This window comes from Bubalus bubalis, chromosome 15 (assembly GCF_019923935.1).
Source record: "Bubalus bubalis isolate 160015118507 breed Murrah chromosome 15, NDDB_SH_1, whole genome shotgun sequence".
Lineage (NCBI taxonomy): Eukaryota > Metazoa > Chordata > Mammalia > Artiodactyla > Bovidae > Bubalus > Bubalus bubalis.
The window spans coordinates 81,430,959-81,443,448 of NC_059171.1; the positions used below are offsets into that span (position 1 = coordinate 81,430,959).

At 59.4% G+C, this 12,490-nt stretch overlaps 2 protein-coding genes across 9 annotated transcripts in view; both read right to left on the bottom strand.

Annotated features, from left to right (window-relative positions):
* The window catches only part of CPSF1 (cleavage and polyadenylation specific factor 1), a 14,645-nt gene extending 11,689 nt beyond the window's left edge, over positions 1–2,956 (bottom strand). For all 3 annotated transcript variants that reach the window (XM_006064616.4, XM_006064615.4, XM_006064614.4), the window contains exons 1-2: positions 2,825–2,956; positions 2,589–2,747 (exon numbers count right to left, since the gene is read on the bottom strand). In XM_006064616.4, the coding sequence (XP_006064678.1) occupies positions 2,589–2,732 (144 nt within the window). In that variant the 5' untranslated portion in view covers positions 2,733–2,747; positions 2,825–2,956. The remainder of the gene's footprint in view (positions 1–2,588; positions 2,748–2,824) is intronic.
* Positions 2,957–6,877: 3,921 nt separating this feature from the next.
* Positions 6,878–11,745, bottom strand: SLC39A4 (solute carrier family 39 member 4). 6 transcript variants are annotated; one of them, XM_006064611.4, is made up of 12 exons: positions 11,102–11,745; positions 10,370–10,654; positions 9,784–9,979; positions 9,541–9,683; positions 9,277–9,448; positions 8,753–8,925; positions 8,504–8,641; positions 8,297–8,425; positions 8,063–8,117; positions 7,781–7,933; positions 7,236–7,423; positions 6,878–7,151 (listed from the first exon to the last, which is right to left on the bottom strand). In XM_006064611.4, exons 1-12 carry the CDS (start codon positions 11,300–11,302, stop codon positions 7,023–7,025), a joined length of 1,962 nt encoding a protein of 653 aa, XP_006064673.4. In that variant the 5' UTR covers positions 11,303–11,745; the 3' UTR covers positions 6,878–7,022. The 6 variants fall into 6 exon arrangements, with proteins under 6 accessions (XP_006064673.4, XP_044784328.2, XP_044784327.2 ...); XM_044928393.2 differs by lacking the exon at positions 10,370–10,654; XM_044928392.2 differs by lacking the exon at positions 7,781–7,933.
* Positions 11,746–12,490: the final 745 nt, after the last annotated feature.

Consider the following 12,490-nt stretch of genomic DNA (forward strand, 5'->3'; position numbering starts at 1 on the left):
CCCCGCCGGGCTCAGCCACTGAGGGCTCTGCCCAGGCGCCACACTCCCTCCTGCCACTACACTCTGCGCTCTGTCCAGGAGCTGGAGGCTGCCCTACGCTGAAAGGCTGTGGAGCAAACACCTGACTCAGGCCTGGCAGCCACATCCGGTCTGCCAAGGGCCTTCTGTGGGATTCTTCACAGCTCTTGAAAGGTGTGCAGAGCCTCTGAGGGTCTTGGTGGGCTCCATGCGAGGGCTGCCCAGTGCTCCTTCCCTTCAGGGCACTAATGCGCCCTCACTCACCTCACAAAACCCTGCTTTTCCTACCAGTTCCTGTTCCATTCCTTCCCTTCGCTTTGCACAGATCTCCCCCATGGAGTTGTCTCTGTCCACTGGTGCTAACTCTCCTGCTCTGGGCTCCTGGCCTCACCAGCCCACATCCTGCCTGACGCCAGGCTTCCTCGTCGGGGTCGCCAAGCGTGTCCAGGTCTCAGGACCCATCTGAGGCTCAGAAACACAGGGCCCAGCATCAAGATTAGGTCACGAAAGACTCCACGGCGTCCAGTTTGGCAGGTCTCTCAGCCCTTGTCCTGGGGGAGGCCGTAATGCAAGAACAGACGCTTTCTGCAGTAGCTGCATGCATGCATCGAGAGATGGCAGAAACCATACCCCAGTGGGGCCTGCTGACGGCAGAGCTCCCGGCTTCCTGACCACAGACACTGAGGCGCCGGCGGCTGCTTCAAGCTGCTAACAGCAACACGTACTCCAACAATGTCCAAACTGCACTCTTGCCCCTACGCCCCCCACCCCGCAATCATCTCCCCTGCAGGTGCCAGCAACTTCACTTGCAGGGTTAGTCTGGCCCCAAACCCAACTCTGGCAAAGCCTCTGCACGGCCCACAGCTCCGCTCCCTTGCGTGCCCCACATCCTGTCTATCCTGCCTGCTTGCCCCACCGACCACCCAGCCCAGTCGCCTTCTACTTGTCGCAGCCACAGTGACCCCAGGACACAAGGGTCAGATCAGCTCACTCCTCTGCCCAAACCTGAACTCACCATTGGCCTCAGGTCAACACTCAGCTCCCAAGACTGCCCTCAAGGCTGCCCTGCTGATGCCCCGATCCAGCCTTGCAAGCCCCCTGACCAGCCACTCTTCCCTCCCTACTGCCCTGACACCTTCACTCCGCCTCAAAGCTCTTCTCCCCACACCTACAAGGCTCTCCCCATCAGCTCCTCCTCACCCACTCAAATCTCACCTTCCCAAGGAGGTGAGTTTTAGACCTCGCCTGGCTCCCCACTCCCCATCCCGTCCTGGTGGTATGCATGGGCACTCTGGCCTCCAGCAAGTGCTGCACTGGCAGCATGTGGCCCCCTACCCCCAGAACCACAGCCATGAGGGCAGCTCACCAACCCCTCTCAAGATGCCCACACAAAACAGGCTCTTAACAGATGACCCCTAGAAAGAGAAGTGAGTGATCGCTAAGGGGCTGTGAACCCATGTGTAAAACATATACAGATGTAAAAACATTCAATTTGTCCCTCAAAATTGACTGAAAGCCAGTGTCAGATATAGTATATACAGCAAAGATGCTCTCATTCAGTGTAGAGCCATATGTATTTATTTGCAAAAATTCATTTTCAGTTTTGACTGAAATGTCGACAAAAGCCAAATACTGATCTCAAAACTGCTGTATCACAAAAGCTTAAACTAATATTATTTACTGACACAGTCACTAACTTCTCACACATTCTTCTGTATTTTGTTTGCTTCATCATGTGTGGATTGGTACAGCCGTACACACATTTAACACAAAACAAACACTAGTGTCCTGAAGTAAGTGCCCGGGGAAGGCGGCCTCCTCCCTGCTGCCCCAGCCCTTACTCAGAACCCTGCCCTGTGGAGGACAACTCTTCCTGCCCCACTTCCACTCTGCACCCCAGTCCAACCCTGCCTGCCCTCAGATGCTTCTGGCCGGCACGCTGGCCTTGCGTCCACCTGGAACCCACCCCTCCCCATCCTTGCATCTGGCTCTTACTCCCCTTCCAAGAACAGATGCGAAGATGCCTCTTGAAGAAGCCACCCCTCACCACCAAAACCCTCACACCTCTGGCAATCAGAGCACCCCCGGTGTTTCCCCCACCGAGAGATTCATCACACCTTACTGACCTCCAATCCACAACCTGCCCCCACCCTACACCCAGCCTTGTTCCCTTTGCCAGGAATGTTCTTCCCCCAACGAATTCCTACTCTGTCTAAAGGAGGTTCCTCTGATCCCTCAGCCCTTATCTATCTCCTTTGCTGTTCCTGCAGGGTGTCCACAGGTGTGTGTTCTCACGCGTGTATTTAGTCAGTAGGTGTCCTCCTGCTCCAAGTGTGTGCAGGTTTTGTTCTCTACCGTATCGCTAAAACCGAGCACACAGTATATATCCATGCGATTTGTTGAGAAATAGAGCAAATGAGACGCCCAGGGTAGGCCGAGCCCAACAGAGCTTGAGGAGGTCGAGGAACGTGGTTCCTGGACACGACCAAGCGCGGCGCTGTCGGCCTGATCGGCCTCGGGCCCAGGCACCCCTCGCCGCGGGGCGCAGCGGCCCCAGCGGGCCTGCCTACCTCGGAGTCCCGGTTGAGGCGGTACACGTAGAGCTGCGAGGTCCCGGCTACCACGAGGTTGCGCTCGCTGTTGTTAAAGAAATTGCAGTACATGGAGAACTCGAGGCCGGTGGGCGGATGCGCCTGCTTGTACACAGCGTACATGGCGCCGCGTTCGGGCTGCACAGGAAAGGGACAGGGTAAGCAGGAACGCCCGCGCGTGACCCCAGACCCACCCGCGCCCACCCGCCGCCCACCTTGCAGTTGGAGCCAGCTGATGGGGGACCTGTACGGCGCCGAACACGGCCCGCCCGGACGCGGAAGCCGCGCGCCACGGTTCCGGGTCCTGCGCCTGCGCAGTGCCACAGAGGCACGGGGGACGCAGCGGCCCCTGGCGGCCGGGGGCAGCCTCGCGGCTCCGCTCCCGGGTTCCGCATACAGCGCCCGGAAAACCCAGCTCGCGGGAGATCCAGGGTCTCACTGCGGAGAATGCAGAGCAGGCTGGAAGCCGGACGGTGGCTGGGCGGCTCAGGGCTGGCTGGTCAGGACCTGCCCGCCCCCCGGATCCCAGAATGGGGTCACTGCAGAGGGTCTCTCCCGCAAGAAGAGGCGAGGTCTCAGGCACCCTGCTGGATGCTGGCAGCAGTGTGGAGGCCGGGGGAGCAGAGACCCCCGGGCCAAACACGCGCCGAATTAGCCCCGGCTGCTGCCGGAAGCCTGGCGGAGCCCGACTAGCACAGGGGTCAGGAAAGCTTCCTGGAGGCGTCTTGTCCTGTCCCTGCTCGGCGTTGCCCCCGCAGGACGACCCTCCCCGCCCCGCGACACCAGCACCAGAAGGCGAGCTCACGACGCGGGGCCCTGGAGTGTCCCTCTACGAGCCCCTCCCCTGAGGACACCTTTTCGCCCGTCTTGCCCACTGCTCCCTCCCCAGGCCTGGTAGTTGCCCGCTTCAAGGGCCCATGAGCCAGGACCACAACCCGCAGCTAGGCAGACCTCTCTTCACTCGGCTCGGCAGGCCGCCCTGTGGCTTGCAGGATCTTATTTCCCTGCCTAAGGATCGAATAGAGAAAGCTGAGCGCGGAAGAATTGATGCTTTTGAACTGTGGTGTTGGAGAAGACTCTTGAGAGTCCCTTGTACTGCAAGATCAACCAACCTATCCTAAAGGAAATCAGTCCTGAATATTCATTGGAAGGACTGATGCTGAAGCTGAAACTCCAATACTTGGGCCACCTGATGCGAAGAACAGGCTCATTTGAAAAGACCCTGATGCTGAGCAAGACTGAAGGCAGGAGAAGGGGACGACAGAGGATGAGATGGTTGGATGGCATCACCAACTTGAGGCATATGAGTTTGAGCAAGCTCCGGGAGTTAGTGACGTACAGGGAAGCCGGGCGTGCTGCAATCCACCGGGTTGCAAAGAGCCGGCACGACTGAGCGACTGAACTGAATGAAAGGATGGAAACTGTGCCTTCTGCAGTGTAGAGGGGAAGCTCGGAGCCCTAACCACTGGACTGCCAAGGAATTGCAAGAAATGGAATCTTAAGAAATAAAACAAGTAAGAAAATATAGGCAAAGCCAAGAAAATAGCAAAGTATGTATTTGTTGCATCCAGAGCTGCCCACTTAGTCATGTCAGCGACAAGACTTGAGCTGTGAACCAAGGGGTCACTTGGGTGCCTGGGCAGGTGTGTGACCCTGAACCACACCAGCGCCTTTAAAAGTCATAACAAAATTGAACCCTGAAGAGAGGGATGGACTGGGGCTGGGCTTATCATGGGCCTGGGAGAACACAAGCAGCCCTTTCTCGAGTTACTGAGGCCTGTAAATGTGTCCACATGTCAGCGGGCTCTCCGTGGGGAGCCTGCCTCCCAGATTCACTGTTGTCTGTCATGCATTTACAGGTGTTTTTTTGTGACAGAAGTCGTGGGGGAGGGAGGAGTAGCTGCTACTCTCCCCACTCAAGCCCCTTCTCTTGTAGCAAAATAAGGCCCCCTCCCCCTCAGCCCTACATGGCCCCCTGGAGGGCTGTGTCTGAAGAGACTGCTTTAAAGTAGTTTCAAGGGCCCATGAGCCAGGACCATCACGCGCAGCTAGGCAGACCTCTCTTCACTCGACTCGGCAGGCCGCCCTGTGGGGTCAGACAGCAATGAAGAGTCACAACTTATCTTCAGTTCAGTCGCTCAGTCGTGTCTGACTCTTTGCGACCCCATGAATCGCAGCATGCCAGGCCTCCGTGTCCATCACCAACTTCCAGAGTTTACCCAAACTCATGTTCATTGAGTCGGTGATGCCATCCAGCCATCTCATCCTGTCGTCCCTTTCTCCTCCTGCCCCCAATCCCTCCCAGCATCAGGGTCTTTTCCAATGAGTTAACTCTTCGCATAAGGTGGCCAAAGTATTGGAGTTTCAGCTTCAACATCAGTCCTTTCAGTGAACACTCAGGACGGATCTCCTTTAGAATGGACTGGTTGGATCTTCTTGCAGTCCAAGGGACTCTTAAGAGTCTTCTCCAACACCACAATTCAAAAGCATCAATTCTTCGGTGCTCAGCTTTCCTCACAGTCCAACTCTCACATCCATATATGACCACTGGAAAAACCATAGCCTTGACTAGAAGGACCTTTGTTGGCAAAGTAATGTCTCTGCTTTTGAATATGCTATCTAGGTTGCTCATAACTTTCCTTCCAAGGAGTACACGTCTTTTAATTTCATTCCTGCAATCACCATCTGCAGTGATTTTGGAGCCCCCAAAAATAAAGTCTGACACTGTTTTCACTGTTTCCCCATCTATTTCCCATGAAATGATGGGACCAGATGCCATGATCTTAGTTTTCTGAATGTTGAGCTTTAAGCCAACTTCTTCACTCTCCTTTCATCAAGAGGCTTTTTAGTTCCTCTTCACTTATCTTGCTTCCTTGTAAAAACAGCATCTGAGTTTCATCCCTGTGTCATTATCCCTCGCTTTTTGAGAAACTGGTCCTTTTGTCATTTGTCATGTTCTCCTCCCTCCAAATCTTGATCTGGGAGTAGCAGAGGTATATCCCCTGCCCCTCACCCAACATAAAAGTGGCACTGGTTTGTCTCCATATGGGCTGGGGCTTCTGCTTCTGGTCTGGTCTTGTCCTCAGAGACTTGCCTTCTTCTGGTGGAAAATTTTTAAAATATCTGTTAAAATATTTGTTAAATATTTAAAATAATCTGAATTTGTGCCCAGAGATATTCAGCCAGTCATCTCTCCATTTAAAAACCAGAGATATTTTCATCCCAGTGAGAGCACATCTCCAACCAAAGGTTTCTCTGTTCTGCTTGTGCTGAACCAGGTGGGTGACTGTCTCAGAGGTTTTCTCTCTTTTGCCCAAACTCCACCTAATAAAGTTCTGAGAGCATGAAAAAAAAGTCTTTAAAAAAAAAAAACAAAACTGGAGCCAGGGCTTCCCTGGTGGCCCAGTGGCAAAGAATCTGCCTGCCAATGCAGGAGACATGGGTTGGATCCCGGATCCAGGAAGATCCCACATGCTGCAGAGCTACTAACCCCATGGGCCGCAACTATTAAGCCTGTGTTCTAGAGCCCGGGAGCCGCAAAGACTGAGCCCACGTGCTGCAAATACTGAAGCTCAAGTGTCCCAGAGCCCATACTTCTCAACAAGAAAATCCATCACAATGAGAAGCACACACACCGCAACTGGGGTGTGGCCCACGATTTCCGCAACTACAGAAAGCCTGAGCAGCAGCGAAGACCCAGCACACCAAAACTAAGTAAAATCAGAAAAAACCCAAATCAACTAGCCAGAGCCACCCCGAGGACGTGCTAGAGGAGGGAGTGGGCAAAGCGGGGGCCATGGCCAGGACATGGGCCCTCCCCATTCGAGTCAGACAGGCAGTCACAGCCCTCCCATCACAGGGCAACTGTGACGGCTAAACAGCTCAGTGACCACAGAACCCTCAAGCCTGGCACGTGGTACACGCCCTAACAATGTGCGATGTGTCTGTCTGAGGGAGAAAGGGGCGCAGGGTGGAGAGAGCCAGAGGCACTGAAGCAGCTCCGCCCTGGGAAGAGCCGCGGCAGGTGGGCAGGAAGCGGAGAAGGAGGGCCGCTGCCTGAGCCCCGGACCCACTTCTCTGGGCTTCGCTTCACATGAATCACAGATGCGGGTCTGAGGCTGGTTTCTTGGAGGGCTCTGAGCTCAACTGTCCCGATTCCCCATCAGGCACCAGGCACTGCTGTGGGGAGAGGACCCCCCACCTGTCGACGTTTCTTGGTGGGAAACCCTCCTCTCCTGGGGAGGTGAGATGAAGCGAGCAGGCCGGGCTCCAAGTCAAGAGCATTTATTGAAGCTGGGAAGCAGGGCGCGGGGTGAGGCTGGGGCGCTCAGGGAGACGGCGCGTCTGAAGGGCTGCGAGAGCCCAGGGTCAGGAGCCAGAGCCAAGGGGAGAGGGGCGGGGGGGCAAAAGCTCTCAGAAGGCGATGTTATCCTCATACAGCGACAGCAGCAGCAGGACGGTCCAGCCGCCCAGCAGGCCAACGTTGTGGAGCAGGAAGAGGAGCCAGGGCCGCCGGTCGCGGACGTTCAGCATGGCCGGGAGCTGAGGACGGGGCCTGAGTCAGGGCCGGCTCAGAGCGCCCGCCCTGCGCCCGCCCAGGGCAGCCCCGGCCCGCCCGGCTCTGACCATGTCGCAGAGCGCCACGTAGAGGAAGAGGCCGGCGGCCACCGCCAGGATCCATGTCTCGCCGTCTTCGCCTACGCCGGCCGCGAGCGCAACGTAGAGGCCGATGAAGGCCGTGAGCGCCGAGGCCACGTTCAGGAGCAGCGCGCGGCGCACCGACAGCCCCGCGTGCAGCAGGGCCGCGAAGTCCCCTGGGGCGGGCGGTGGGGGTGGTTTAGTTGCTTCGTCGTGTCCGATTCGTGAGACCCCATGGACCGTAGCCCCCCAGGCCCCTCTGTCCACGGGATTCTCCAGGCAAGAGTACTGGAGTGGTTGCCAGTCCCTTCTCCGGGGGATCTTCCCGACCCAGGGATCGAACCCTGGTCTCCAGCACTGCAGGCGGATTCTTTACTGTCTTGAGCCATGAGTCGCGGGCGGGGCTGGGGTCAGGTCAAGGGCCGCGCCCACTCCCCGATAGTACCGCCCAACTACGCGGTCGACCAGCCACACCCAGACCCCAGCTGCGGGCAGGCCCCGCCTCCGGCAGGCGGGAACCCCACAAGGCTCACCCAGCTCGTGCGGCACCTCGTGGCAGAACACGGCCAGCGAGGTGGCCAGCCCCGACTTCCAGGAGGACAGAAAGGCGGCGCCCACGGCCAACCCGTCGGCGAAGTTGTGCACGGCGTCGCCCAAAGTGATCACGTAGGGCAGCAGTCTCAGCCCTGCGGGCGCGGCGGGCGTGGGTGCGCGTTTGCCCCGGCCGGTTCCTCCGCTCCCCTCCCAGTCCCGGTGCCTGCTCCGCGCACCGAGACCCTGACCCCCAACGCTCCAGGGCCTCCCTCAGGGCTCACCTGGGCTCAGTCTCCGGGGCTCCGGGCTCAGCAGCTCGGGGCTCTCCTCCGCCACCTGGAGGGGAGACCAAGTTGGTGGGCGGGCCGTGTAGATTAGGCTCAGGGCGGGAAGGTGAGGAGGCGCGCGTGGAGCCAAGTCCCCAAATCAGGCCAGGGGCGGAAGCCCTGGAGGGGTGACTGGGACCACAGACAGGGCTCCGCCAGGGGAGTTGACGCCGGGCAGAGCGGGCTCACCAGGTCTGCGCGAGAGCCCTCATGGAGCTGCTTGGGCTGCCGGAGGTCGCTGGGTGCCAGCTGCAGGGACACGCCATGGCTGTGGCCGCCGTGACTGTGGCCATGGCTGCAGGCCCCATCCTTTGGGTCCTGCGGGGACGGAGGCTCAGGATCCACCGTGCCTCCGCCACCCCTCCCCACACCACGTCCAGCCCCCAAGCACCTGACCTCGGGGTCCAGGGGCAGCAAGAGGTTGAAGAGGCTCTCGAAAAGGAAGAAGGCATAGAGCCCGCCCAGCACAGCTAGGAGGTGCCAGGTGGGCTGGAAGCCATGGTCCTCCCCGTCATGGGCGTGCAGCCCCAGCACCTGGTGGGGGGGTGGGCAGAGGACACTGGACTGGGTGCCTTGGGACTTCCTCCTCCCAGACAGGCGGGTAGAGATTAGGGGTCAGGGAGGGCTCTGGCAGGCTGGGGCAACCTTAGGCATCAAGTGCAGGAGGGCGTCGCCAGTGAGCGCGCCCACAGCCATGCTCAGGAAGGCCTGGATGACGTAGTGGGAGGTGGTGCTGCAGCTGACACAGCTGAGGAGCAGGAGCCCGAGGAGGGAGCACAGGCAGATCAGCAGCGTGGCCAGGGAGCCGTACAGGTACCCTGGACAGGGAGGACAGTGAGCGCCTCCCTCCCAACTGTGGCCCTTTGCTTTCTCGGGAGGGGCATCCAGACCGAGTCTGGGAGGAGCAGGAGCCCCCCACAAGGTTGCAGGCACTCGGGTGCAATCCTGGCCTCGGCTTCCTGCTGGCCCCTGGCCTCAAGCCCCCATCCTCTTCCCTCGCAGCACCCCCTTCCCTGTTGCCCCTCCACCCCGCTGCCTGGTCTGCCAGCCCTGGCCCCGGCTCTCTGCAGCCCAGCAGCTACTTTCTCCTCCCTGTTTGGTTCCATCTCCATGCTGCCAGCCCCTTGGGCACCACCAGGGCACAGCTAGGCAGTAGGGTGGACACTCACTCTCAGCCTGGCTGAGCTGATCCTGGGTGGGGAGCGTGGGCTGAGGGCTGCAGGCCCCGCTCAGTTGCTGCTGGAGCAGAGCGGGGCTCAGTCGGGCCCAGTCGTCCGGCGTCACCCCGGCCTGCTCAGACATTCCGTACACAGCCATGATGTCTTGAGCACTCAGGCACAGCTGGGGTGGGGGTGACAGATCTGGTGTTCAGGGCCCTGAGCAGTCCATGGGCCCCCACCTCTCTCCGGGACTCGGGCACACGGACGGCTCACCGTGTCCCACACGCTGGCACTGCTGTTGGGGGCGGCAAGGGGCACGGGGCCCTGGCCCTTTCCCAGAGGACTGTGGTCACTGTGGCTGTCGTGGGGCTCCGTCGCTCCGCCCAGCCCCAGGCGCTCCATCAAGGCTGCCAGCTCTGGCAGAGGGTGAAAATCTGCTCCAGCCCTGCACTCCCCGGGGGGGCAGATGCTGGGGTTCAGGGCACTCCCTGCCCTCTAGCCCAGCTCAGGCCTCACCGTCCAGGGTGATGTTGGGGTTCTCGCTGCTGTGCTGCCGGAACACGAAGTCTACGAAGTACTGGGGGGTCGGCAGGGCGTGGAAGCAGGCGCCGCTCCAGACATGGTCCAGCAGGGCAGCCAGCACCGGGCCGGGGCTGCCGGGAGCCCCCACTCCTGCCGCCTCCCCCAGCAGCTGAGGCAGGTCCACACAGGCCTGGGGAGGAGCCAGCCTCAGTGTCTAAAGCAGCATGGCCATGTTGGCCTCTCCCTCTCCGGTGCCCCTGGTGCCCCCGGACTCGGCTGAAACCCAGGCACCACAGCTGTCCCCTTCCCTGCCCAGCTGGTCCCAGCCCCGCCTCGTCCGGGCTCTTCCTTGGAGCCCCGGGAGCTTTCTCAGCCCCGTCAAGGATCAGGGCCCTGTCGGAATGCCCGCAGCCCTGCCCGGCTCAGTGGTGAGTGTCCACTTGTGACCCCCCCAGCCCAGGCTCCCCCGAGCACCCAGAAAGGTGCTGAGGCCCAGCGCCACCCGAGTGGTCCCCCTTCTCTCAGTCCCTCTCGGACCCTCTTCCCCCAGTGCCCCTGGGCAGCTGGCCCAGGCGCCCACCTGCTGAGAAGCGGGCTGGCCAGCGGCGCGGGCCTGGATCTGCTGCAGCAGCCTGGTCAGGGCCAGGCTCAGGGCCTGAGGGCTCTCGAGCAGGACCAGGAGCTGGTCGGCACGGGCAGCCCAGCGGCCAGCCCGGACCTCGGCGCAGGTGCCCACTGGGTCGCCGAGGTAGAGGACGGCGGCGGCACTGAGGCGGGCGATGTGCCTGGGCTCCAGGGCCGGGCCCAAGGGGGCACCGGGCTGCTCAGGTCTGCCCAGAGCCAGGGCGTCATCCACAGACAGGCACTGTTGGCACAGATGGGCAGGCGGGGGCCACACACGAGGGCTGCCACCCTCCTGTCCCTCACGCCGGTGCCCTCCACAGTCGGCTCACTCACCGACCCCCGCCATCCCCCGTGACAGGCAGGCACACCCACTGAGGGTCCCCCATCCTAGGGAGGTTTCTGCCTGGAACCATTATCAGTTTGGGGGTGGGGAGAGGGGGGCGCTGACTGGGTGGGGGGACAGCCATGGGATCCCAGAGCCGTACCCTGCCCCCTCCCCAGGGAGCTCAGGGGGCTCTGAAAGGGAGCTGAGGAGAGTGGGCTTGGGCCTGCGGGCAGGGCCCGGAGTCAGGCTGCCACGCGGCCCGCCTCCTGGAGTTTGCCCGGGCCCTTTGCAGCCAGCCTCGGCCTCAGGGTGGAGCGGCGGGCCTGGGCTGGGGCCGGAGGACCCGTCGGTTGGGGGTGTTACCTTTCCACACGGCCCGTCGGCACAGTGCACACGGGCCGCCAGTGTATTTAACAGGCCGCCCAGCGCCACGCGGTCCAGAGCGCCCTGGCCCGAGGACAGCAGGGTCAGCAGATGAGCAGGATGGGTCGTCGTCCCCGACGCCGCTAGCGCGGCCAGCACAGCCAGCAGCGGCCCCAGTCCGGGCAGGCCCAGGAGCGCCATGCTGCAGCCGCCCGGTACCTTGAGCTCGGGGTAGGCCGAGCTCGCCTGGGTGGCTGCGGGGCGCAGGGGCTGCCTGATGCTGGACTGGGGCTGGGCCAGTACCTCTCGCCCAGCGAGGCTCTCCAGGTATTTCCTGCGGGGCCCTGTGATTGGCTGCCAAGGCGTTGCCGCAGGTTAACCATTCCAGTGGCAGTCCTCCCTGAGCCTGGGGCTGCTGCCCCAGGGTGAGGCCGGGGTCAGGAGCCACATTAGGCATTACTGACAAAATGGAGGCACGGCCCTAAACCCCCTCCCTTTGTTCCGTAGGTACGGACCCAGAATGAAGGAGTTAGGCTTTGTGATTCTGACTTGTTTCTTCCTTTCCTTGGCTGAGTTGACTGAAGAGAATATTAAGGTGCTTATTGTTTTTGAGAGGAGCATAAGAAGGCATAAAGCCTTCTGCAGCGGTGCTCAAAGAATAATTCATAAAGTTAATCACTGACATTTGTTCAAGGACTTTTACAAAAAAGTGTTCCAGGGTGAGCACACAGGCCGCAGCTTGAGGCCATGGGAGGGATTGCTATCCGAAGGCCATTTGTGAGAAAAGTGTTTCTGGCAAAGGAGTTTGCTGAATTTAGGGCTTAGGAATAATTAAAATAGTTAGAGGCTAAAGATACAAGGATTGCTGTAATGTTAGCATATTCTACTATAGCTTATAGAAATTAGGGACTTTAGAGGTAGTATTAGCTAGAAGCCCTTTCTAAGAAATAGTGAGCTTAGGACACTAGAGGCAAACAGGGCTTAAAAAGATAAGAAATAAACTGAGGAATGTGGTATGCAGCCCAGACATTAGCATGAGTTACAGTGTATTCACAAGGACACATGAGAAAAAGTAGATAAGAGAAGCGCTGAGGAAGGAACTCCTTTTGAGGGGCAACAATGATTTTTTGAGAAAAATAAATCTGGGTCAATGGGAACTAAAAATATCAAACCTCTGACCTAATGCTTTTGTAAAAGTATAAAAGAGAATCATAAGCTTGAAATGAACAGGCAGTCCAAGAAAAATGAGAGGCTGCCTCAGTTTCTCTCGCTGACACCGCCCACCCCTTCAGGTTGAATCCCTGGCTGCTGGAGCTGGACTCCGGCAAATGGCGCCCAGAACAGGGGACACTGAAGGGAAGGTAATTTGAGATTGTAACGCGGGGCATT

What these genes read in the sequence shown, in the direction of transcription:
- SLC39A4 (XM_006064611.4), bottom strand. Translation starts at nt 11,302, where the DNA reads ATGGCGCTCCTGGGCCTGCCCGGACTGGGGCCGCTGCTGGCTGTGCTG. An exon ending in GTGCCAGCGTGTGGGACACG is followed by an intron (nt 9,449 to 9,540) that starts GTGAGCCGTCCG and finishes CCCCCACCCCAG; the next exon opens with CTGTGCCTGAGTGCTCAAGA. An exon ending in ACGTGGCGCTCTGCGACATG is followed by an intron (nt 7,152 to 7,235) that starts GTCAGAGCCGGG and finishes CCCCGTCCTCAG; the next exon opens with CTCCCGGCCATGCTGAACGT.